Below are 26,805 nucleotides of genomic sequence, written 5' to 3' on the forward strand. Positions count from 1 at the left end.
AGTACCATTTAAATCTGATTAATTATAAAGTAAATTCATTCATATTATAGATTATTCTACTAATAATTATAATCAATTTTTTCATTATAATAACTGATATAAGTAGAAAAGGGGATAACTTAGCTTAATAAGTAAATTTTGTTATTTTTATATGAAATTTTTTTGAGTAATTTTAATTAAAATTTCTTGAATTTATTTAAGAAGATTATACTTAAAAATAATGCAAAAGATAACAATAAAAAGTTAAAAGTAAATAAAAATTCTTTATAAAACATATAAATTTTAAACAATACTTTTAAAAATAAGATGAAAAAAACAGTAAAATAAATTCTAATAATCTTTTGTGGATTGCTCTAGATAAAGACTTTTGTAGAATGTGCATTATCTTATCAGTAGTAAAAAAATCTTATGAACAAATAAGTATATTCATCACTTCAAGTTGTTCAAGTTGATCTAAACACCATCTGTCAAACTAAAAAGCTAAATTATATTATAACTCTTCAATAGTCATACTAGAATTACTTCTTTGCACTCAGCGATAACTGCGGCTTGGTACTTTCATAACTTTAAATATCAACAGGAGACTATAAGCTCATTTAAAGCTATCCTTCTATAAAGAATGTCTCAGCAATAGCTTACAATTATGCTCAGAATACACTATGGGTAGCTGATTACTCCTTTGCGATAACTATTTATGACGCTTCTAATCCCTAAAAGCTTTAAGCTTTGAATCAGATAAATTCATTTACTTTATCAACTTAGACTATCTAATTTAGTTCTGATAACAAGCAGGTCTTCTTTCTTTAGTCATAAGGGAATATTCAAATTTATTTGATGTAGAACTTAGTTTTCATTTAAAAGTTTATCAACACTAATAATCCAGCTTCAATTCTCGTTTTGCCTCAGTATAACCTTTTAATTTTAGGAGGATATAATTTATACTTCTACTAGATCTAGAATAGCAGTTATGATCCCACCTAACCTTATTAGTTTGGTAATTCCTAATAAATTATTACAGGAGACAATACACCTAAAATGTACTTTGTTGATAATAAATATCTATTTACTTGGTCCACATTTACAGGATTAAACCATTACGACATTTCTGGTTGCATTAAAACATAAAAATGTGATAATACATCAGTTATCATGATAGCAACCCAAAAGTAGCTCATCTTGGGATTTTAAAATATCTATTTGACTAAGGACACAAATTACTTCATCGTTTTCTACAATTTTTATGGAATCTACATTTATGATGTCAGTTAAAGATCAGGATTTGCCTAATACTATAGTATTTAGCTTACAGGATTAAATACTGCTATGGGAGTGAGTGAAGATGAATCATTTATTGTCTTAACCTTAGATAATTCATTGAATGTCTATAGGTAAATCCCTTCAAACCTAAATATTGAAGCTCCAAATATTCTCAATACACATTAAAATACCTTATTTAATCAACATGTTTAATCTATAAGAACATTTTGGCACTGCATCATTGATGATAATCTTAACATGGTTATTTCTAATGGAGCCAATGGTGCTTGGTTAATGAATATTAATCCTATCAATTACAGTATTAAAATAGTATAGCACTTAACTTACCCATTTTCAAATAATATCTTAGATGAACCTCACTTCTTGTCAGGACTTAAATATCTTGCTCTTTCTCCAGGCTACTTGATATATTTCTATTCGAGATCTGCAGATCTTTCACAGTTAACACAGCTTTCTATTTACACTCCGCCAATGAATAATGCTCATATAGGATGCATAAGATAATCAAAAGATGGAAATACTTTGTTTGTTGCTGGTGGTTAAGTAGGCTTAATAGTAATAGACATTTCTGACATCAATAACCCTAAACATATCACCGCTGTTTATTATACTTTCCCTTTAGCTCCAAACTGCTAAAGCAAAGGAATTTCGATATCAAATGATGAAAAATATCTTTATATGACATATAGATATTTAGGTGTTGTAATCTATGACATTTCAGATTTCCACAATCCTAAATAAGTAAATGTTGTTTATACTTTGGGTGGAGAAGATGTATTTCTTACTGATGACAATTTGAATATGGTAGTTGTTGAAACTATTTATGGGCTTTCTTTCTGGTCACTTGAACCAGATAGAACTAAACCAATAAAATAAGCATCTCTTAGGACTTAGGGATAAGCAGTTCACATGAGATTTCTTTAAAGCTGTAGTTTTATATTAACAACTTCTTTATACTAAGGATAGTTGTTTTTGATTGACTACAGAGACAGAACTAAACCATAGCTTATTTAATCATACTAATATTAAGGAGTGGAGATTACCTCAGGTGATGTGTGTGTCTCACCAGACGAATCTTTTTCGATGATGATATTCCCTTATGGAGTTGTTTATATACCTCTAAGAAATCCCGTCGTATTTCATACTGATATAATTTGGTTACAAGATATACCAAACTCTTCTATGAAAAAATAAATCTTAATGAATCCAGTAGATTCGATCTCAAAAGCTCAAAATTTATAAGTTGGTATGAATGTCATACTTAAACTAAGTCAGCTCTATTCAGTAAATACTGTAACCCTGGTAAACGCTTTTTACTATGAAAACCAAGTTATGAAACCATTACCTACTTGGATTTCTATCTCCTAGAAAACTCTAAGCGCTTAGATTTCAGTCGATAAATCTGCTATTGACTCATCATTAATTCAATCCTAAGTAAGCTAATAAGGTAAAGGAGATGGAATATTCTCTTAAATTGTTATACAAAATAAACTCGTTTTCTTCTAACTTTCAGAAAGAATTTCAGCTTCTGATTTTGTGCAGTCGTAAATAGGAATTTCAAGTTCACTCTCTACTTAAATATTTAATGATTGTATGACATATCAAATAATATTAGACTCGGGTTTTGTAAATCCAAACTACTCAGATAATTAAATCTAGGCTTTTTTAACTTCTTCTGTTTATACACCACAAATTATGGAGTAAATAAAGTACATTCTTCGCCAAAAAATAACTAACTACCCTGTTCAATTCAATATTCAAAATTCTCTCTTTATAGATATTTACTCTCAAGTAAAAGTTATCACTTCATACTCTTCATCAGTTGTTGTTTACTTTTTTGTCAACTCTACTGTAGCATAGTTTGTGAATAAAAACTACCCCGCAGTTTTAACTTCTTTTTCTTCTAACTTCGACTAAATTTAAATATAAGGAGGCATTGATTCTGTTAACTCTGTCCTTATAAATGGTGTCAAAATTTCAAATTTGACGGATCAATCTTAAATCTAAATAAAAATATAAGTCAGTGATGGAGTTAATTACGATTTATACAAAGAATTTGTTTGTGGAGATACTCAAATAATTACTCTAAATAGTCAGACATATAAAAATCCGAATCTTAGCTTATAAGATGATTTTAATCGTAAATTTTCTTAAGCTAGTGTTTAGATTCTAACTAAATTTGATTATCAAATCAACTCTGAAGTCTTTCTTAATAAAGATTCCTCTAATTTAGTTTTATCTGCACTTATTTTGAACAACAATGGTACTTATGCTCCTTTGAATAACCAATTTTGGCTCTCTTATGATTAAAATTAAAAAGTTTTCTCAGGAATTCCCTCAGCAAGTGAATATAACACAGTCCTTAGACTCAAGGTTGTTGCTACAGATGGATATACGACAGCAGAAGATTTTTTTGAAATTGATATAAATGCTATTCCTCTATCTTATGTGTTGACTCTTTTATTTTAAATTTTAGGTCCTACTCTCGGTCTTTTAGGTTTATGGAGATATAGTTCTACTTTTTATAATATAACCAATAAAAGCAAACATGAAACTTCTTTAGTTACGGTTAATGCAGGAGAGTAGATAATTTTTCAAATTCCATTAATAAAAGATGAAATCTAAATTGCTAGAGACATTTGGGATAAATTCTACAAATAATTATCAAAAGAAAGCTTTATATTAGCACTAACCAAATCAAAAGAAATTTATTCAAAAAATATATAGCATCAAAATATACAAATGAAGATTGATTAAAATTAATACATTTTATCTAAATTAAACCAATCTTATTAGTCCATTAAAAGTAACTCAGCTTAAGAATAGAAAACTCCTAATAGAATTAATCAGTAGTATTCATTCAAGGATTGTGTAGATGAAAATGAAATATCATTTTCAAACAACTTTCAAGCTCATGTTCTTGATCTAACTGAATAAGGCCTCTAAAATAAATTTACACTTTCACAAAAAGTAGATGATAAAAGTTTTGAAAATTCACCTTCATCATCTTAAAAAAAATCTCTATTTAGTGTATCTAAAGCTAATAAAATTTTAAGACAAATCTCCCAACTTGATAAAAAACAAGTGAAAATTTCAAAGAAGATATAATAAAAATATAAGTAACAACTTTAAAGATAAAAAGCTGGTAATGAATCAAATAACAGTTATTTTACTTAATCTGGATACCTGAATAAATAATACATACTTGAATAAGTAAGAATATTTTTAACAACTCAAAAAAAAATTAAAAATTAAGAATTTCTTAGCAATTAGCTTAAAGAAACTAATAGTAAATTATCTTGCTGTATCTTCGGCCTTGCATCAGTCTAATTTGCTGAATTCGATGAATCAACTAAAAGCATTATTAAATTTCTTAAAAATGTTGCAACAAAAAATTTCTCTCCTCAAGACTGGTATAAGCAATATGTTTTTGTATAACCTTGTATTGAATTAATACAGACATAACCCTTTCCTATCATTAAAATAAATGAATAAACACTAAATGAAGCTTTGAATATATTTAAATAGGAAGAAATAAATTAAACTTAGAAAACTAACTCTAATTAGTTTTTCTCAATTTTTAGGCCACTTATTGAAGATTATTTAATTGCATACTCATATGGCTTTATATTTGATAAATTTTACTTTATTCCTCGTCCTATTGGAGAATGTCTTCATATGAGAGCTCACTCTCTAAAGTGTATTGAAGGATACGTTCCAGTAACTAATACTTCTTGTTTGAGTTTAAGAAAATGCTTAGGGCTTGACTATGTTTAAAAAGAACTTATTGATAACTAAAAACTGAATTCTTGGGTAAATATTATAGATATTTCAAATAATGTTATGATACTTAAAGGGCTTCCTTAAAACAAAGATGTTGGAAGATATTTATTCAAAATAAATGATTTCTATGGCTACACAATAAAGAGAATAAATATTGAAGTTAAATACAATGAACAATTAGATTTCTAATTTGAAAAGAATGAAATAATATAGTAAAATATTGATTTTCCAGAAACAGATTCAAATATTGCTGAGAGTTTTGTTTAAGATGAAGTACAAACGATAATCACACATCATTACTACCATACGAAAAAGAATTCATAAAATTTGAACACTATTTTCTAAACAGAAAAAGATGATTTAATTCAATGAAATAAAAATCTATTAATATTCTTTTAATAAATTTTACATTAAAATTGGGTTTTTAGTTTATATTTTTTCTTATTCTTTAAATTTAGTAGCATTTTACTTAAAGATTATTGGCTATTTTATATTAATTTATGTAACTAAAATCTTAATTTTAGATTTATTAAAACTAGCTTTAGATGCTATTTTATAAAAATTTTTAGCTAAATATTTATTTGGTTTTAGTTACTTCAATTTAATTTTTTTTAATAAATCAAAAATAAAAATATTAAAGTAGAAATAATTTAAATAATTTGACCTAATTATAGACCTCCCCTCTTTACCTTGTTTCGGCATAGTTGGAGGAGTTATGGTAATAGATATTATTATTTTAAAAGTCTTTTAATATTTAATTCTTATCAAAAGTTTTTATAATATATTGAATTTTCTATTTTTCTAAATCTAAATAACTCAAATTTTGAATAGTTAATATTTATACAAGTTTTATAATGTTTAATAAAATCATAATTTATTATTATCTAAACAAATTTATTAATTCTTATAATTTAGATTTAAGTATGATTAGGAAATTCTTTTTGTAAACATTAAAATAAAATAAATAGTTGACAAGCTTTTAAGGTTACACTTTTGCTAATTACAAATTTGATATTAAGTACTGTGTTTCATGAGGTTCAAGAAGTGCTTTTAACTAATTAGAAAGACATATTAGGTAAAAGTATGAAATTAATTAAAATACCGTTTAAATTGAATCCAAAACAGCTGATTCTTTTGATGGAAGTTTTGAAGTCTTTCTTTCTTTAGATAACCAAAAGCAAGTGTAAATATGGAGTGCCTTGAAAGGAGATGGGAGATTTACACAAAGAAATTTAGCCATATTTGATTAAAGAATTGAAAACTCAATTAATGAAACTAAAAAAGCTTGAAAAGTGAAAAATTATAATATTAATTGATACATTATCTTGATTATGATTTATAAAATTTTTAAATGAAAAATAAAACCAAAAGTTTTATTACAGGTTTTGTTTTGAGCTGCTATAATATTTATAGATTTTATAATAAAGTTTTATATCAAATATAAAATTAATTTTTTAAAATTATTTAAGCGCAATGTCCTTCTTACAACTTGTTAGCATTTATTTTTAATACAAATTGAAATACTCATAATATTATTAAATTTCTTTTATTTAATTAAGTTTTTAACAATTCTTTTTTTTCTTTAAAAATATATTAATTTGTTATTCCACTATAATGAATTTTGTTTGAATGAATAATTGCAACAAATGACTAATATTTTTTAAAAATAAAGCAAATCCTACATAAAAAATGTCTTTTTGTTTATCATTTAAAAATTTTTTTTAATTTTGTTTTAAAATAGTTAAAGTAAAATAAATTTTTTTAATAAAACAAAACAAACAAATTTCATTTTTTAGTTTCATTAATTGTTACATCTATTTTTAAAATATCTTATTTTAATTATTCGTTATTAGGATCTAATTTTAAAGCTTCTTCTAGGTCAGATTTGGCATTGAAAATTAAATTCTATTTCAAATAAGCATTTGCTCTTCTGACCAAGAACCTGGATTCAAAGCTAATTAATTTATCTTTTTCCTCTTTAGTTAATTTTTGATTTGTCCAAGAGATGACTCTATTTTTGTAGCTTCTAATTATTTTAAGACCACGAAGGCAATTTGTTATAATATCTTCATACTTTTCTAACTTCAGGAAGCATGCACATCTGTTTAGTAATATGGCTAAATATTCTATTGTTTCAGTACTATCTATTTTCTTCAAGCATTCATTATAAATTTCAAGTGCTTCACTTACTTTATTTTCCTTAAAAATTAAAAAAATTAAATTAAAACTGAAATTCTTTTAAAACTATTTACTTTCATAAATGCAGCTGCTTATGCTTTAAGATGATTGACTTCTTCAATTGCAAAAGATTTTTCTATTTCTTTATAAATTTCTTTAGCCTCAGAGTTTTTATCATTAATTTAAATAGCTTGTTTAATTGTATCAAATGATTCTTTTAATAATTTCAGTTACTATTGAGCTTTTGCCTTTCTTATGTAAAGCTTTATCAAAAAATTATTTGAATCTTACACACTTTGCTTATTTATTGGGTTAAAGCTTGCAAATCTTGTAAATTTTTAAACTTTTTCAATACTTTTATTGCAAAATTCAACACACTCTTAGTTTTTACCCATCTTAAGATATGTTAAACTTATATTTCCCATAGCTGTTTCATTATTGTCAATTTCAAGGCATTTAAAATATTTTTCTAAGGCTTTTTCATACTAAGCAGATTTGAAAAGAGTATCTCCTTGCTTTTTTATTAAAATACTTTCTTTTCTTTTTTATATAGTTTATTAAACTCCTTCAAACTATTAAATCAGCTAGTTGTCTTTCAAGTAAAAGATATCTTCACTTAAAGACTTGTCTAAAATTTCTAAACTTCTATCAACATCTCCCTATTTATTATATAAAAATTATTTATACCAAATACTTAATTTAGAAATTACCTTCCATGATGTTGCAATAGCTTTCCTTAAAATTGTTTTTAGTCTTAAAGATTAGTTTTTAGCAAGCTCTTTTTCTTCTTCTTTTAGAGAATTGCAGTAGCTAAGGACCATATCTGCATCCATCAGTGCTTCTTCATAGTTATATAAATGGATATTGCAAGCACAACGATTAGCTATACAATTTATCATAGACTAATCTAGTTTGTAGGCTTAATTATATGCCATAATAGCTGAATAAAAATCTTAATTTTTATAGAATTCGTCACCTCTGTCCTTCAACCAAAGAGGATTTTTATTTTCTAAATCATCGCCGCTCTTTTCTTACTATTATTTTACTTTTGGAAGGGGAGGTTCTTTAAAGTGTTATTCTCTAGCAGCAACTCCTGGATACATTCTCTAAGTAAAGGCTAAATCTAACTTCTTTTATTCTCTCACCTTTGGTTTATCATCATATTCAACAGCTAATTCTTCGTTCCTGAAAATGTCTTCATCGTTGAAAATAGTATCGTCGTATTTATGAGTCCAAATAATTTAAGGTTTGACTTTTTATGTATTTTAAAAAATTAAATTTTTCTCATCAATTATTATTTGAAATTAAAAATAATTGAAGTACTTTCTTCCTTGACCTTTGTTTTCTATTCTTAGTTTTGAGTTATGTTTCCTTTTTCATCAACATCATCATATATTTTATCAATTGCTTACTTTTGAAAAATGAATAATTTTATTGAATTAAATTTTATGTTTAAAATAATTACATTTTTTTCTTCGGTCTTTTTGACTTCTAAAACCTTTCTGTTTTCATCTTCCAATCTCATTTGTTCTTTAGTGGCATGAGTATCGAATTTTATTTTTAAATCATTTCTTTGCTTTAAGTGCTCTTAATAAGCTGTCTCTCTTCTTTAGAATGATTCTTATCTTCTTTTCTTTATTTATTCCTTATCTAGACCATCCTCGATAAGGTCTTCCCAATGTTTTTTTTCTTCTTTCTTTACTAAAATTATTTCTAGAACTTCATTTGCATAAACGACATTGTTTTCTTATCCTTAAAAGTCGATTTCATGCTTAAGGTCCAAAACTCTGACCCACTTCTTTTCTGTGATGTTAATTTTTAAAACTAAATCTGAAATAAAGATATCAATTTTCTTCATAGTGATTCCTTTAATTGGGATTCTAATCTTAACTATTTTGTTATCTTAATACCACTCATAACCATGTTTTGGTTTAATTCTTGGAACTGGCTCTGGTGGAAATTGAGGGACTCCTGCTGCATTATTTCCTATCATTTCTATTTACTTGGCTTTTAAATATTTGGTGAAAGACTAATTAATTAACTATTTTAATTTATTTTCTAAAGATATTGATTGAAAATGAATTATATTTTTTATCAAAAATTTAAAATTTTAATATCTCTTTCACTTTTATTATAATTAATTTTTGTTTTAAAATTTAATAACTCATGAATAATATGTAAAAATGAATGAATATTATTTTTCAAAAATATCTAATTAAATGTAATTTTTTTTTCAATAATAAGTAAAAATTTGAAACTTTCTCAAATTTATGCAATTATAATTTAATTTAATTCAAACAGCAATTTTTGGTAAAAATTTTAAAATTATTATTTCAAAATTCATTTTAAAATTTAAATATCTTAAAATTAGATTTAATTAAAATATTTATTAAAATTATAAAAATTAAATTTGAAAAAAAAGAATATTAATTTTATAATTTTGCAACTATTTCACTAAGAGATAAATTATAATTTAGAATGAGTTAAATTTTAAGTATTTGTCAGTAATTATATATCTATCTTCTTATATAGTTAATGGTATTACAAGTGACAGTTTTTAGGCGTAATTATATAAATAAAAATATTAATTAATAGAGATTGTTTTTACTTAGAATAATATTTATAATCAATTTATCTATAGATAATCAAAATAATATCTTTCTCTATATTAAAACATTACTTCAATGAGGAGAAAATCAACTCTCAATTAAAGCGCTATTCCTGTAAATAGATTATAATCATACTTATTTAGAATAAAAGTTCTTTTTCTGGTATAATAATAAATAGGAAATAGTTAACATCCTTCAACTTCCACTAAAAGAGAGGATGAGTTAAGATATTTAAAGATTATGTGAGTTAACATAAAATCTGCCTTTATTTGAATCTGTAAAAAAGAGTGGTTAGCTTGATGCAAATTATTAAGTATGCAGTGAGCTCAATCACAAAACATACAGAGAAAATGAAGTTATATTAACAATTGGTAATAAATAACATTTAAATTTGTTTGATATTTCTTAAATTTCTAATGATTATTTAATCAAAAACATTTAGATAAGCTAAAAATCAACGATTAATCATTTTTTATAAATAGGTTAGCATGCTCAGACTTTCTAAATAATCCTTACAGGTCAAGTGGGTGTCTATGTTAGATAAAAGCGCAAAGACCAAGTTTAAAAGGAAGAGTAGCTATTTTTGGTAAAAACCTTAGGACAAGGTGACTGGTTTGGAGAAGTAGGAATGGTTCATAATTAAGCGAGCTTAGTAAATTATGTATGTCTTACAGAAACTCAAACTGCAACATTAGACAAAAAAAGATTTAAAAATGTCCTTGACTAATTCTTTTTAATTCGCATGACATTTTAATTAAATTTTCTGAGAGAAATTCCCTTATTTTGGGGCTGGAGCGAAAACGACATGAGAATATTATATTAAGTTTATTCAAGATAGAAGTTTATTCAGGAAGAGCCTGTCTATCTGTAAGGTGATACATCATAATATATTTACATCGTTAAAGAAGGTTAATTTAGGGTAATATTATCTTGTTTTATGCACATATTTAAACTATCTAAATAGATTAAAAGAATTTCAATTTATGGATAATATTATTTTTGTTAATTCTTTGTTTTAAAGATCTTTCCTTAAAATATTATTTTTGTTTTTAAAAACATAGATTTTTAAACATTTTGATGAGCTTCGTATTAGAAAATACTATGATCAAAGTTTTAAGCAGTAATTGGACTAGGATAAATATCACACAAAAGCAATTAAAGAATTCGAAGAGGAAAAGAATCTTCAAGTAAAAAATCTAATTTAAAAAATTTTATCGTGTTTATTGTTTTTCAATAGATTGTGTGTGTTAAAATTACTTTAAAAATACAGAAAAGCGAATTTATAATTTAATTAAATAGGTTGGTACTATAGAACGTAATGAGATGTTTGGAGAAGAAGATATACTGACAAAAAGGAATAGAAAATACTCTGTAGTTTGCGAATCTGATTATGGAGAGCTATTCGTTTTCACAAAATCAGCAATGAGTTGTTTAATAATGAATTAAGAAAAATCTAAAAATTACATCTTAGCAAGATTTAAGAATAAATAAAATTCTTACTCTAAAAGATTAGATAATATTTCTTAGTATATTTCAAGTGTTAAAATTGATGTTATAGAAAAAAATTAAGATTAGTTACGAATGACAGAGGATTTTCTTTCAACAAGGGCATCTAAAATTATTGACTAGCAAAGCATGATTTAAAGCATGAAAACGCTAACAAAACTTAGTGATTCCAAGTATGGAACTATGAGAAATCAAAGTGGTATCAAAAACAGTATTAGAATAGATCTACCTTAATTAAATAATAGCACTGCTTAAAATTTGACTTTCTATAGACAGCATTCTAATTAAGAAAATTAATTATCTTCAAGCAGGACTAACAACTTAAATAATGAAGATAAAAACAATTTACTACTAAGCAGGACTTAAGTTAACTTCAAATCCCTTAACAACTTAAATTCAAATGATAGTCTTGTTAATACTCAATATTATTCTAGTTAAAGCTAACAATAGATAGCAGCTGCTGGAAATTATTCAGGTCTACAAAAAGGTCAAGCTGTTTATGAAAAAAGGCGCAAAAATTATATGCAAAAGTATTACGATTAGTTTAAATTTAATGTAGTTGATAAAAATTACTGCAACAAAATTATTGATTAATGCACAGATATTAATAAAGAATATTCAAATAATAAAATGTATGCTAAAGGGGCTTTTAATAATAAATTGGGACAGAGAGGTTTCCGTTGTTTGGGTATTGAAGAAATTAGAGATACAAACTAAGAATACGAAAGAGCAAAGCTTAAAATCTAAGAAGAATTTGATCCAGATTATAAAATTAAGAACTTGAATCACTCAAATAGTATAAAAAAATGAGTACAAACAAAACCAATCTTCATCTAGTTATAATTTTTAATATAAATTAATTGTGTTGATGTTTATTTATATATACAGTTAAAATTCTATTATTACAATATTCTTTATATGAATTAGTATAAATAAAGAACTGATAAAGATATTCTTAAATATTTAATTTTAATAAATTACTTTTTCTATTTTAATTTTTTCTTCTTATTCAAAATATATAAATGCTAATAAGCTAGCTTGAAAAAGTAAATTTTAATGAAAAAATTTCAAAAATATGTCTTTGTTTTAAGTAAAAAATGCGAGAAAAAAAATTTTTTACTTTGAGGGTTTGAACCTCTATAATAAGATAAAGAAAGCTTAATGAATAATTATTTTAATTTTTTGATTAAGTTTTTAAAAATCTAATTCAATTTTATTTTGAGCTTCAGTAGAAATAAGATTGGTTTTATAATGCATTTTAGATAATGCAAGAAAATAATTAAAAAATAAAAATAAAAAAATATTCTTTTTAATAAATTTTAGACAAATTGTATTTAAATTTGTTAAATTATTATTAGCAGCAGGAAAATTTTAATATGAACTAGATTTTAAATAATAAAATTCAAATAGACAACATTATATTAAATAAAAAATATGGATGGATATTAAAAGAATTTTGTTTTAAAATAAAGTTTTAAATTTTTATAAAAATTTTTGAACAAATTTGAATGTAAAAGTTTTTTTAAGCTAAAAATGAAAAATCACAGTATTTTAAAACTAAAAATCCCAAAGATAAAAATTTAATTTATTTTTATAAATTTAATTAATTAAAACAGCAATTATTGATTTTGGTTTCAAAAAATAAAAAATGGACAATTTAAGTTAACTAATCGAATCTTTTCAATTAAAAATGATTGCATTTTCTAACTTCTAATACGAAGATATTGTTTAATACTTTGAAGAAAGTTTGTTTGATTTAGATACTAATGAAATAGATCCTAATTACGAATAAAGTAAAATATAGACCCTTTAGAAAATTATTTTAGACTTGATGAGTTTGGAAAAAATTTCTTTTAACTTTTTTAAAAATTGTGACATCTACAATTCTGCTCTTTAGCTAAAAAATTCATCTAATTACTTTCCAAGCTTACAATATTTATCAATTGATTTCAGCAACTATTCTGAAATAAAATCATCAGTTTTTGAGAATTTAGGAATTTTCATTTCTAACTTAGAATCTTTAGAATACTTGAGTTTGATTATCGATAACTTCAATAAATAAAAAATAGATTATAGTTTTAATATTTTCTCAAGTATTTTTAAAAATATTCCAAAAAAGTTAAGTTCATTGAATCTAGATGTTAAATTAATTGATATCGACTCATCTTCAATAGAGATCTTTACTCAGTATTTAGAAAAGTTGACAAATCTTTAAAATTTATACTTTCAAGTTGGTGATAATTGTTAATTAAAAACTGAAAATTCAATAATTTTGGCAAATTCAATTCAAAAACTAATTTAACTAAAAAGACTAAATCTAATAATTTAATCAGATAATTAAATAAGTTAATAAGGAATAATTTAGCTTTTATAGAGCATAAGACACCTTAAATCATTAGAAAATTTACATTTAGATATATTTGGAAATGAAACAATATCAGATTAAATACTTAAAGAAGCCAAATTTTCGTTCTAATATCTTGAAAAATTAACATAGTTTAAATGGATACTTAAAAGTAAAATTTAGAATTAAAAACTTGCTGATGATTTAGGAGAGTTGTTGCCATGCACAAAATAATTAAAATAGCTAGATTTGATTTATGAAAAATAATATATTTTATTCATGAATGAATAATTAAATGGATTAGATAATCTAGAAAGTTTAAGTATTTAAATTAAAAACATTAATGTTTCGATAGAAACAGATAAACTCTTATAAAAAGTATTTTCAATTTAAAGCTTAAAATAACTGCACCTTAAATTTGAGAAACCTGCTTAAATTTAATTTTAGTTAACCTTAAATTTAGATTGCTTCTTGCAATTAACTAATTTGTAAATTTTAAATTTAGAAGTAAATTTTAATTTAAATAGTAAAACCTTATTAAACTTAACTAGAAACCTGTAATAAATGAGATAAATCAATTAACTTTCTCTTAAATTTAATAATTAAATTATATTGAAGCAAGAAATACTTAATCTCTTTTCATCAATAGAAAATTTATCAGGCTTAATTAAGTTAGTTTTTGTAGTAAAATAAAAAATTATTTATGATTATGAAATAACATAAGAAATACAAAATAATATCTATGATAACTTAATCCATATGAATTAAAAACTATAAAACCTTTATTTCATCTAAATCCGCATTGATTATGATATAACACTAAAATAAAAATTTTGGAAAATTAAAAAGTCATTTAAAAGACTTGTACAATTTAATAAAAAATTTATTTGAATTTGTAGAGATAACTTTTAAATAAATAATTAAATAGAAAAAATATTTTCAAATATGAAAATTTAATTAAATTTGATTTGTTTTTCTTTTATTTATCTAGTCTCAAATTTGAAAAATATAATCACCAAAATATTATATATGATGAATACAAAAAGATTTTTGATAAACATACATAAAGAATCGACTATTTAAAATATAAATATATTTTCAATGAAAACTTTGGCAATTTGTTAAAAGGAATATATTTGTCGTAATGCTTTATATATAAAACTTTTTTTTATTCATATTTATCTTTCATTTTAATTATCATGTATATTTTTTTTTCAAAAATTAATTTTTGTGTTTTCTTTATGCTAATATTAATACATTAAAATAAAAATATATGTATGTATTTATCTAAATTTAATAATTTATATTTTAATATATTTTAATTTCTCAATAAAATGAAGCTCTCATATATTAATTTTAAAAGTGTTATGTATTTTGATGTTAGATATGATTTTAAGGTGAATTAATTCCTTATGATCTATTCATGTCGATTTATGATTACTCATCAAGGTGTCTAGAATCTTAATAAACATAATTTTCTGCAGCAGCTTATTTGGCGAGTTAATTTTTAACAATCCTATAAATTACATAAATTAAAATCAAACCAACAAAAACACTAAACCCAACAACTAATCCTATCATTAGACCTTTAGAATTTTAATCAGTGACATCAATTTTACAATAACCTTCGCTTGTTAATACAAATCCTTCTCTACATTGAGTACATGAACTAGGGCTAGCACCACTGCATTAAAGACAAGTGGAGTTACAATTTTAACAAGATGTTACTGCATCATAAGTTCCTCCTAAACAAACGCACTTACCATTCAATACTTATCTTAAAGTGTCTTTGCATCCAATACAATTAAAATTAGAATCGCAAGATGTGCAAAGTGGGGAGCATGTTCCAGCTTGACCTGATTATTTTACACAAATTCCTTACTAATTTAAATATCCTGAAGCACATTAAGTGCATTAAGAGTTGGAAGATCCAGCACATGTTAAGCAACTAACATCACACTACTTACATACAAAATTAATTTTATCTTCATAAGTATTTGATGGACAAATACAATTATTTAATGAATCTCTAACATAACTATCTCTACAAATAACACAGTTTGAAGCTAATCCACCTGAGCATTTTTTGCAAGAACGATGACAACCTTATATAAATTAAATTTTTTTCATAAATATTTTTTATAATTAAAAATTTTAATTTTTGGTAAAATATCAATTTAAAAATAAATAGTAAATTCTTTAATTTTATTTACAGATTTTTAAATTAATGATTTAATTTTTTCAAAATTTAAAATATTATTATTTGCATAATTTTTATTAACCAAATGTGTGAATTTTGGGTTGATGATGTTAATAATTAATTTACTTGGACATTGCTAAGATACGTAGTCTTCGTAGGTGTAATCAGGGCAGATGCAATCATTTTAAGTCTAAATATAAATTCTATTTCCTCTGCAACTCAAGCATGTATCAGAGGTTGTTTAGCAAGTAGCACATTACCATTAGCAAACATCACACTATTTTGTGTTTGCAATTTCGTAAAATCCTGGACTACAAGGGCATTAAGGTTATGTAATTCTATTTGCTGCACAAACTGTACAATTATTAGAAGTTACTGAACATTCAGCACATCTTGGATCGCAAGCTTTTATATATTATATATTTAAAGATTCAATTTATTAATTCTTTTAATCATTTAGATACCTGGACAAACAGCAACTTATGTGTCTAAAAATCCTGAGGGACAAGAGCAGTTATTTCCGTATCTATTACCATTACACTAGGTGCATGTCTACAAATCAGAGCATTTTGCACAAAAACTACTACATTCTGAATTAAATATTAAATTACTATTAAGAATTTTATTTAATTTTATTTACATTAGCATTATCCATAAATATTACTGAAATACCCATCTTAGCATACACATTAATTTCCAGATAAAATTCTATTTGAAGTATCACAGCTAGTACAGTTGTTAGGATTTGGTCCATTACAAGTCAAACAGGTAGGATCGCATCTAGGACATGTTACTTAATTTGCTAAGTAATAATAATAATTTATTAAAAATTAAATAAATTTTATTAATTTACTAATTGAGAAAGTTCCTATGGGACAATTACAATATGGAGGTGAGACACGATTTGGAGAACATTAAATGCATTAATTAGATCCAGGGCCAGAACATGATAAACAATTTGGATGGCAAGCTATATCAAATTTATTTAAATAATAAATATCTTCTAAACTTTAGAGTAAAATTTACGTTAACAAACTCCATTAGCGTCACTATATTTACCGTATTAGCAATCGCAGTTAGGTGGGTCACCTATTTTTTTAAAATTAATTGATTAAATTTCTAAAAAATAATAGTTTTTTACGTCCAGCTGCACAAGAAGTACAAGCAGTTCCATTTACACAAGTTCCGCATTTGCTCATGCATTCTTTTTTAATTGAATTAAGGTTATCTTACATTTAAAAATAAATAATTTTTTAGCTTACATGCACATTCAGGAGTGTTGTTTTCATAGTAGCCAGGTTTGCAAAGACATTATGGAATAGCTTATCTCGTAGTTCCTGCACATACTAAGCAATTACCTAATCCATCGCAAGTTTAGCATTATACTGGGCAAGCAGAGCATGTTGCTTGACCAACAATATCAAATCCAGATATGCAAGCACAGTTGTTGGCTAGTTATCTTCCTGGTTGGCATTATTAGCAATCAGCTGGAGTGCTGGTAGGTCCTGTACATATTGCACATCTATAATTACATGCTTTTTTTATTATAAAAATTATATAATATCTGAAAAAAATATTTTTTGTTGTTGTTGTTTTATTACTTGGGCAATAAGGTTATAAAGTGTCATAGGAACCTTAAGGACAAATACATTAATTAACATTAAGATTTCTTGGTAGAGTATTTGCTGGTGCAGATCCTGCTGGGCAACTAGTACAGTTTGTGCTTGTGTTAGAGCAATTCCAACATGTTGGATCACAAGCTAAATAATTTTTTTTATATTTTAGTTAATTAAAACATTTAAAATTTAATTTACTGTTGCAAGCTAAATTATTAAAATCTCCAAAATAATGAGCTGCACAAGCACATGCTTGATTAGGATCTCTTGTGGGAGACTTACATGCAGTGCATTGAGGTTAGTTGGGACCAGTACATTAAGAGCATACGTTAAAACAAGGTTAACAAGCAGGGGTACCAGCTATTTCATAATTATTAACGAGACAATTACATGCTGGTATTGTTAAGGGGTCTCTATTCGCTGCACATTAAGTACAGTTAGTTGCAGTATTTGAGCATGTAGCACATCTAAAATTACAAGCTAGAATATAAGTAAAACAGTCAGGATTCAATAATTTTTTGAAATTTATTATATTTTACGTGTACAATTAGCTGCTGTACCATTTAAACTGAAAGAACCATCTGCACAATTACCTGAAAAATGAAATAGTAAAAAAATTAAGTTTATAAAATGCTAAGTATAATAAGTATTTACAGGTAGGGGGTCCTATACGATTTGCTGCACAAGTCAGGCAATTTGCTGCTGAAGTAATACAAGTAGCACATTGAACTGCACAAGCTAAATAATTAAGTAGATTTTTTATAAAATAAACAAACAAATGAAATAGAAATAAATATATGAATATTTACGATAACATACACCATTTGAGCCATATTACCCATTAGGACAAGGATTATAGCACAAAGAGTCAAGGGTATTTAGATAATATCCAGGTGCACATTGAGTACAAGCATTTATTGTAGTAAAAGTACAAGCTATGCAATTAGGAGTACCTTAAATTAAATTAAAACAACAGAGTTCATGGTAAAGAAAAGAATAGAAAAATAATTTTTACATTGATCAACTGCAAAATAGAAATTATTAAATCCAAAAGTTTATTGTGTACTCCCCTATCCAACCGAAGAAGACATTGAAATATTAATTGGAGTAGTAGTATGGGGCACTATTTAATCAACTATTATAATACAATCATTATAGGCCAAGCTTCCACATAGCTGCTGATACCAAGGGCAATTAGCAGTAGTGTAAGTATAGGTGTTAGAGTCTACAGTGATTGTAACAGAACCTCCTCCAGTCCAATTATCTTTAAAATATATTCAAAATAAATATGAGTATAAAAAAAATTATTTATAATCACCTATCAAATAGAGTTTGACATATAATCTATATCTATAATGAGGGGGAGCAGTAATTTATTTACTCCAAGACATAGAAGTTTGAGATCCATAACCTCCAAAAATTTTATCATTTCCACACCATCCGCTGATTCTAATTGAATATTAACCGTTACATCCACCACATATGCTAAATGATGTACCTTTTACACTGAATTCTTTGTTCGTAGCCCAAGGTCTATCAAAAAGACTAAACAGCAACAATCCTATCAATTAAAATCATAATTAATTGAATTTAATTATTTCTAGATATATATGTAAAAATTGTTTATGATATAAAAAGTTGTAAGGGTAAACAGAACTACCTAATAATTTAAACTCACTCTTTCTTTTTATAAATCAAATTTAAGTAATTTTAACTTTACCTAATAAAAAATTAAATAAAATTAACTATAAATTTATTTAAAATGAGCACATGACTATCTCTATTTATTTTTATATCAGAAAGAGGTGCATAAAATATTAATAACTCATTCATTAAAAAAATAAATCTATAAAAATTGTTTTTATCTCAAACAAAATGGATTTTCTTCTTCTAATTTGCTAGTTCAAAATTAATTATTAACTTATTTGATTTTATTTGAATAATTTTGCTTTAATAAAAGCAAATGAATGCATTTATGATAAAAGTAATGAGTTAAACGAAATTATTGCTCAGATTAATATGTAAGAAATTCAGTAATTAATTTATTATATTAACATTAATTCATTGTTAAAATAATTACCTGTTTAGGGACTTAACTTATACTCATACGGTTAACAGTTATTGCTATTTAAATAGAATAAATGTATTAAATTATTTTCTTTGATAATTAATTTAATTACCCAACAGTCTCTAATCCCATTGGACATGAAGAGTAGCAAGTCAAATCCTAAGCATTCAAGAAGTAACCAGCATTACATGCAGAGCATGCAGTAATATTTTTTGGAGTGGCACAGTTTAAAACATTAAGCAAGCATATTCTATTAACTGTATCAGGAGTGTATCCAGAAGGACAACTAGATACACAATTATTACTCAACATAAAATGGGAATTGTCACAAGTACATAAGTTACCATTTAATGTTGCATAGGCTGGGCAACTAGTACATATCTATGAATTTGATGCTGAACACTATGTGCAACTAAAGTGACAAGGTTTAACCCAAGCCCTTTAATTTAAAAATTGAATTAGAGCTTAAAATTGTGTATAAAGATTAAATAAAAAAATATTTTTGTTAGAATGAAATTACTAAAAGTTTCTTATATAATAGCTTTGATCTGAAAGGGGACGCACATAGTTACTTATAACATTTAAAGAAAGAGTATTCACAGTATGAGTAAGGTTTCCTGTACATGTTATTAAATTTGCAAAAGTAAACCCATCATAAGGAGTAAATGTCAAATAGCTAGCTTAAGTACCATCAAGAATAACTTAGATATTATCAGTACCAGTAAAAGGAGTAGCAATATATTAATAGAAAACATCAATAGTAAAAATTAATTAATTGTGAGGAGTAAGTCCAGATATTGTTCTACTTGCTGGTACATTTTAACCTAAAGGACCTAAAGAAGTTAAAGCCCAATTTTAAATACCACCAGACACAACAATAACATTTTTCTACAAGCAAGTCCAATTTACAAGATCACTCATTTAAACATTTCCCTGTAATTCAAATGCAACTTGAACCATTTCAGTTTCTTTTAATTAAAATATTTTTTAAATTGACTCATTTTAACACTTTTAACTTTAAGTTAAAGAAATGATTTAGATGTAAAATATGAATATTTATATTAAATAAAATATTTGTTCATTTTGATAATTCTAAGAGATAATTTACATGCCTTTACTAAACACTGAAGGGTAAACATTAAAAACAGTAAAGCTTTCTTTAATGAGGTCATCATTTTTAAAGAAGGCATAAATTGATTTTAGTTAATATCTTTTTTTCTACTTATTTAGTGAATCACTATTTAATTCAAATTATATTGGTATCTATTTTTCTTTATTTCTTAATTAGATATGCTTTGTGGCTAACCAATAAATTTGAAGAAAATTTATAATAAAAAAAGTTGGTTGTTAATATAAGTTTTAAAGAATTTCTAACCAGAAATATTAAAAATCACCAACAAAATCCTTTTTTGTTAACAAAGTATTTGATCTAAAGTTTTTATAAAAGACTTGCTCAATAGATAAAAAATTTAATTAAAGGTTATTTTTGATTTCAAAACCATATTTTAAATAATGATTAAATATCACCATACACTCTTAATTTGTTTATTCATTATTTTGTGATATTCTAATGATTACCTTGTCAAATTCATTTTAGTTATCTTTGAAGAATTGTTAATTTTCCATTCTGATATAAGAAAGATTACATAATATTATTCATACCAGAAGCTTACATAATTTTATCGTTCAAAAATAAATATATTATTATTTGATTTTTAATTCATTCATCCACCATTAAATAAGAAATTTCTACAATTAACAGCTTACTCTTAAAAATAAAAAATAGTTATCATACTGATAAAATTTATTTTATTAGAATTTAATTTTTTGATTTAATCAATCATTTCATGGTTTTATTATTTATTTTTTTTAATATTGAGTTATTTATTTATTTTAGAATTTATAATTTATATTGAATAATCTAAAATTGGGATAAAAACCTTAGGCTATTTGCATTTTTTAGGATGCTTAGTTTGACGATTTTACTGTAGGTGACAAGACTTTAAAGTAATTTTTTTTACATGAATCTATTAGAGTAAAAATGTATGTGTTTGGAAAGGTATTTTCCTCTATTAAAATGATAAATAAATTCAAAAAAAATAAACAGCTTTTTGCGTATTTAAAGTTTAATTTATTTTATTGTGCAATTAATTTTATTCAAAATAAAGTGAAGCTAAAGTGCTTTGGAAAAATGAAAATAGTTTTGTAATAAAAAATAACAATTATTATATTATAAATTATTAATTAGTTAATTAAGAATATACACAGTTATATTTAAAATGGATAACGAATTTTAATTCTATTACAAAATCAAGGGTTGGTTGACCTGATTAATAGAATTTAAATAAGATTGCATTTTTATTTGTTTGGTTATAAATAATATTTTACATAGATTTAGATAATAATTTTTCTTGATGGTTTATTTTCTTTTTAATAAGTTGCTTTGATAATAATTGATAACTCTTATTTAATAGAGATGGTGCTTAAAAATGAATGTTGTGTTTCTATATAATTTTCATTAAAAAGAAATTTGTTGTACTTGAGGCTTGAAATTTTATCGAGAGTTTTTAAAGTTTAGAAATTGTTGCTATTAATTATACTGTTCACCTTGTTAAAAAGGTATTTATTGTCTATTATTTATTATTTCCATAGCAGGCTTTTAGAGTAATCTTTGGTGGTTTTATATTACTTTGGCTCCCCTACTAAGAGTACTTTAAAGTGAATCCAATTCTCCTATTTACTTATTATAATTTCTTTTTGAATCTAGGTTACTATAAATATTAGATTCATACAAAATTTTTTCTTACTGCTTGCGTTCTATTTCTTCATTTAGAATATCTTTCTCAGGCTGGGAGAAAAAATTAGCAGTTATCTTTTTGAATTCGTTAGTTGTTGGACCATTTGCTTGAAATTAAGGAGGTTCTGTGTTAAGGTTGTATTCAGGTAAATAATTAAGATGGTCTTCGTTAAATAAAGGAGAATTTGTTGTTTGCTGAGAGTTAGCTGTTTATGGGATATTTTTGTTAATTACATTTTTATTAGGTTTTACATCTGCCTTGCTAGAGAAAACTCTGTTTAATATTTTTGTTTAGGGTTTTCTAGTTAAGAATTTTTTAGTTGAGGCAGTTCCATTTGTTGTTAGAGTTTACTGATTGATTGGATCTGAAATTTTTATAGGATCAAGCTGAATCCTCTTCGAGATAGTCATCTAACCTAGAGATTAGTGCTTTCTCATTAGAGATTCATAAGGTTACAAGTTTTAGTTAGTTAAATTCTAACTAGGATTGTTTAAATTTTGATTGAACATGTTTTACTATTCAAAATATGTCTTTAAATTTATTTATTGCTTAGGAATCTACTAGTCAGGTGGTGGTAAAAACATTTTTTACTTTTGCAGAGTTGAGTTAACTATTGTATCAGTTTTTTATCTTTCGTTTACATCTAAGGATTGCTAATGTGAATGAGGTGCGCTAGCAAAATTATTTATTTCTTTTAACTCTGGTTTTTAATCTTCATTGAAATCATATTTATTTTGAGCTTTATTTTGATAATTTACTTAAGATGTGTCTGATTTTTAATTAACTTTTATCTCAGAGTTGTATTAAGGTGAAATCCTTTGTGCTTCTCTTTGAGATTATTAGATATTGCTTTACATAGCTGCTAAATTCTTAGAATAATATACTTCAGCTGCTTGAGCTAGCTAAATAGGATTTAGTGTTTTAGGACTGTTTGTCCTCATGCCCACCCTGCTGCTTACTGAATTAATCATGTTTGACTATTAATTTTATTATTGAGACATTTAAGAAACGGGAACAGATTAAACAATACTGAAATATTAATTGTTATTCATATTTTCTTCATGCTATTGCTACATAGATGGGCTTAACATCTACATCTAGTTCATGTTTAAGCCTATAACTTTTTGCCCAACTGGACTATTGTAGTTTGTACTTTTTATACTCATTTCTGGGGTTGTTTCTTATGTTGAGTTGCTATTATTTTAAAGTGGATACAGTTCATGGTTTGTTTAGCTATTTTAGTTAACAACCTGATTCTAGTATGCTGCTGCTTTGCTTATTGTTCCAGCAGCAACTCCATTTGTTACAGATTGAATTTATGTACGTTAAATTTTACGATTTTTAAGAGAAGAATTAAAACCCCTATTTTTATATTTAAAAAAGAATGAATAAATATAAAATATAACATTTATTTTGTAAAGAAATGCTAAAAATAATAATGTTTTATTTCAATTAATTACTGTTCATTAATATATCTTACAGTAGGATCGTTGTTAGCTAAACTAATTTAAGCGTACTTTACCATACTTTTAGGATTAGCGTTTTGGAACTGCTTGATTGAAGACTAATAAGCAGAATTTGTAGTGGATTGCTGCTGTGATTATTACTGCAACAAGTTTAGCTATTAATTTTAATTTGAAGAAATAGAAGGGAGCTTTGTTCCTCCTTCTCTAGAAAGTTTTCTGCCGTTTTACTGAAGTTATAGATTTTGATTAAAATTAAACGTTGCATTAAATTGCATGTTATTGCTTGTAGATTATCCGTCTTTGCTAATAGAAAAAAACGGATTTTAATCTTCTGAGTTTTTGGCTTACTGTTATTTATTTTGATAAATCTATTACTATTATTGCTGATTTAATCTAGAGTATTCAAAAGGGTTAAATTATTGGTCGATTTGCATCTCAACCACTTGCTGGTTTGTTTGTATTTTTATTTTAGGTGAAAACTAAGGTTCATTTCCTCATAGTTTCTGATCAAGTTTCCCATTGACATTTCTGGTAGACATAGAATAAGAATGTGGCTGTAACCTTGGAGATAGAACTGAGTTTTGAATATTCAAATTCTCGCTATTTTTATTTTGTGAGTTGTAGATATTGATAGGCAGAGCCTTAGACAAAGTAGTTCCTAAATTGTTAATGTTATTGTTGATCAGTTAGTCAAATTCATCATGGTTTCCTCCGCCTCTTGATATTTTTTTCTGCATTTCAAACTACTATTTTGAGCTATATGCTCCTGCTTACTATTATTAGATCTATGAAGAGTATGTTGGTACATATGATCCTCCAGGATTTTAATTAGCAAGGTTAACCTAATTCTGATTTGATAACATACCTTATATATTAATAATTGCATTATTGTTCTATCTTCTTGTAGATTATTAGGAACTGTTATTTTAATTGCGCTGAGGAGGATTTTCCTAAACTAGTTGATTTAAATTATTAAGTTATGATTGTAGACCTTCGTAAGCGGATTTGCTTTGAAACTACTCTAAAGCATTTCCTGTAGATATCTTACTTGTCTTTGTTTAAGTATTTAGTTAATTCTGAAGTTAAACTTAATTATTCATGACCTGCTAAATATGTTCCTTGCTATCAAAAGTTTAATTGTTTTATTCATAGTTAGTCACTTATTATGCAACATGGCTAGTTAATTATTTATCCTGAGAAACTATTTACTTTAGACTGTTTTTGGGTGTAGATTCCTTTGGAAAGAAGAAATTTGCCGTCTTTCCTAGATCATCAGAAGATTGAGGGTTTTGCAATTCTATATCCTCTGTTTGATGATTTTTTTGCATTTTACCAAAAAAGACAAACAAAAATGATGGCTTTTATTGAATAAAGTTTTCTATCTATATTAATTTGCTATTTGTCTTAATTAATATTTTTTGTATGATACTTTTTTCTTTATTTAATTTTTTTTGATTTTTTTCTTTATTTTTTGTCACTCCTGATGGTTGTAATGAATTTGGTTGATTTGATTATTTGATAATAATGAAAATAATTTGTTATTATCTTTGACTTTTATTTACTTTTAATTAAATATAATCTATTTTCAATAGCTATCTTAAAGACTTTTTTCAATTTTAATTTAATTCTTTACTATCATTATCATTAATTTCTTTTTATTTAAAAAATATATGATAGATTCTCTGTAATAAGCAAAATTATTCTGCTAATGAAATAAGCACTAATTTCAATTATTTAATCATACATACAATCAAATATACATATTTCATATAGATTTACATTCAGTTTTAAATGTGTTTCAACACCATCTTTATAACAAATTCTCAATTTTGGCTTTATATTAAGAAATTTGAAAAAATTTATTAATTTTTTAAGTAACTCTTTTCTTTTAATTTTCAAACAAAAAAATTATAACATCAAAATTTAAATTTGTGAAAGACAATCTTAGATTATCAAATAAAAGTTATGCCCTTTTTAGAATATATAAAAAGTAAGCCATATAATTTTTAACTTAAAGAAAGGCTATTAATAATTTGATTAAGATTTCTTTGGTAATTAAATCTCCACAACAGTTAACACAAAACAATTTTTTATATCTTTACTTTTAAAGTATTTTGAACTAACTAATGGCAATTATTAAAATTATCATATTAATCAATTTAATAGAATTTATTTATTATCAAACTAAGTAACTCATCTAGTAATTAAATCAAACAAATTGAATATTTTTCTATTTTTATTTTAGATAAATTTAATTTTTATAATTTATTTTAAATATTTTCATAATAAATTGAAGACTATATGATAAGAAATATTTAAAAAAACAACATTTAAATTTAAAAAGAAAACAAAAAAAATTTAATAATAAAAAGAAATATTTTGAAGCAAATACATTTTTTTTATTTTATAAAATAATTTATTAGTTTGAAAAGTTTATAATAATTACCTTATTTTAATCAAAGAAATAAAAATTAATTTAATAAATATTAATAAATAAGCAAAAATACTAAAAAACTAGCTTCATTATAGGGACATAAACTAAAAAGTAGTAAAAATAGCTTTTAATTAAATAATTTAACAAATAAATTTTAATATTTTTATAATAAAATGGATTTAATTTAATTAAGCTATTTAATGCTGAAAATGAGTAATGCCTGCTACTTATTTTCTTATTAATTTAATTTTTACAATTTTTAATTCATTTTCAAAGTTTAATTTTTTTAACATTTAATAATGGTCTAAATAAACATATCAAATATTATATAAATTATGAACTTGAATAATAAATTATTAAAGGATATTAAAATTTAATAAATCTATAAAACATAAAACACTTTATTATATCATGTATTCTAAAGTAAGGTTTTTAACAGCAATGATAAATACTAAAATTTTAATAATTAAACAAAAAAGATTATGAAATTTAGTATATTTGGGGTTGGGGTTGGGGTTGTGGGGT

General features: G+C 24.7%; 7 protein-coding genes across 7 annotated transcripts; 3 read left to right on the forward strand and 4 right to left on the reverse strand. All coding sequences in view use genetic code 6, as the record gives it.

Annotated features, from left to right (window-relative positions):
- Positions 1-408: 408 nt before the first annotated feature.
- Positions 409-5,433, forward strand: TTHERM_00540400 (hypothetical protein; the record flags this gene model as incomplete). The annotated part of the gene is made up of 1 exon (XM_001007965.3): positions 409-5,433. The coding sequence occupies one exon, from the start codon at positions 409-411 to the stop codon at positions 5,431-5,433; it is 5,025 nt and encodes a 1,674-aa protein (XP_001007965.3).
- A 1,413-nt stretch (positions 5,434-6,846) lies between these two features.
- Positions 6,847-9,232, reverse strand: TTHERM_00540410 (tetratricopeptide repeat protein; the record flags this gene model as incomplete). Its single annotated transcript, XM_001007966.1, has 5 exons — positions 6,847-7,260; positions 7,314-7,898; positions 7,950-8,491; positions 8,563-8,650; positions 8,705-9,232. 5 exons carry the CDS (start codon positions 9,230-9,232, stop codon positions 6,847-6,849), a joined length of 2,157 nt encoding a protein of 718 aa, XP_001007966.1.
- A 691-nt stretch (positions 9,233-9,923) lies between these two features.
- TTHERM_00540420 (cyclic nucleotide-binding domain protein) lies at positions 9,924-12,164 on the forward strand (the record flags this gene model as incomplete). The annotated part of the gene is made up of 5 exons (XM_001007967.1): positions 9,924-9,962; positions 10,027-10,219; positions 10,331-10,767; positions 10,910-11,035; positions 11,148-12,164. 5 exons carry the CDS (start codon positions 9,924-9,926, stop codon positions 12,162-12,164), a joined length of 1,812 nt encoding a protein of 603 aa, XP_001007967.1.
- Positions 12,165-13,044: 880 nt separating this feature from the next.
- Positions 13,045-14,405, forward strand: TTHERM_00540430 (hypothetical protein; the record flags this gene model as incomplete). Its single annotated transcript, XM_001007968.2, has 2 exons — positions 13,045-14,205; positions 14,250-14,405. The coding sequence occupies 2 exons, from the start codon at positions 13,045-13,047 to the stop codon at positions 14,403-14,405; spliced, it is 1,317 nt and encodes a 438-aa protein (XP_001007968.2).
- Positions 14,406-15,024: 619 nt separating this feature from the next.
- TTHERM_00540440 (bowman-birk serine protease inhibitor family protein) lies at positions 15,025-21,084 on the reverse strand (the record flags this gene model as incomplete). The annotated part of the gene is made up of 19 exons (XM_001007969.2): positions 15,025-15,803; positions 16,025-16,303; positions 16,363-16,488; positions 16,539-16,700; positions 16,752-16,868; positions 16,925-16,987; positions 17,040-17,102; positions 17,161-17,433; positions 17,500-17,658; positions 17,713-17,994; positions 18,054-18,107; positions 18,169-18,252; positions 18,324-18,467; positions 18,530-18,778; positions 18,833-19,075; positions 19,595-19,638; positions 19,695-20,021; positions 20,103-20,550; positions 20,691-21,084. 19 exons carry the CDS (start codon positions 21,082-21,084, stop codon positions 15,025-15,027), a joined length of 4,290 nt encoding a protein of 1,429 aa, XP_001007969.2.
- Positions 21,085-22,097: 1,013 nt separating this feature from the next.
- TTHERM_00540450 (hypothetical protein) lies at positions 22,098-24,280 on the reverse strand (the record flags this gene model as incomplete). The annotated part of the gene is made up of 2 exons (XM_001007970.2): positions 22,098-23,742; positions 23,841-24,280. 2 exons carry the CDS (start codon positions 24,278-24,280, stop codon positions 22,098-22,100), a joined length of 2,085 nt encoding a protein of 694 aa, XP_001007970.2.
- Positions 24,281-24,340: 60 nt separating this feature from the next.
- Positions 24,341-25,174, reverse strand: TTHERM_00540460 (hypothetical protein; the record flags this gene model as incomplete). The annotated part of the gene is made up of 1 exon (XM_001007971.1): positions 24,341-25,174. One exon carries the CDS (start codon positions 25,172-25,174, stop codon positions 24,341-24,343), a length of 834 nt encoding a protein of 277 aa, XP_001007971.1.
- Between the last annotated feature and the right edge of the window lie 1,631 nt (positions 25,175-26,805).

This window comes from Tetrahymena thermophila (genome assembly GCF_000189635.1).
Source record: "Tetrahymena thermophila SB210 genomic scaffold scf_8254807, whole genome shotgun sequence".
In the NCBI taxonomy this organism is placed as follows: Eukaryota; Ciliophora; class Oligohymenophorea; order Hymenostomatida; family Tetrahymenidae; genus Tetrahymena; species Tetrahymena thermophila.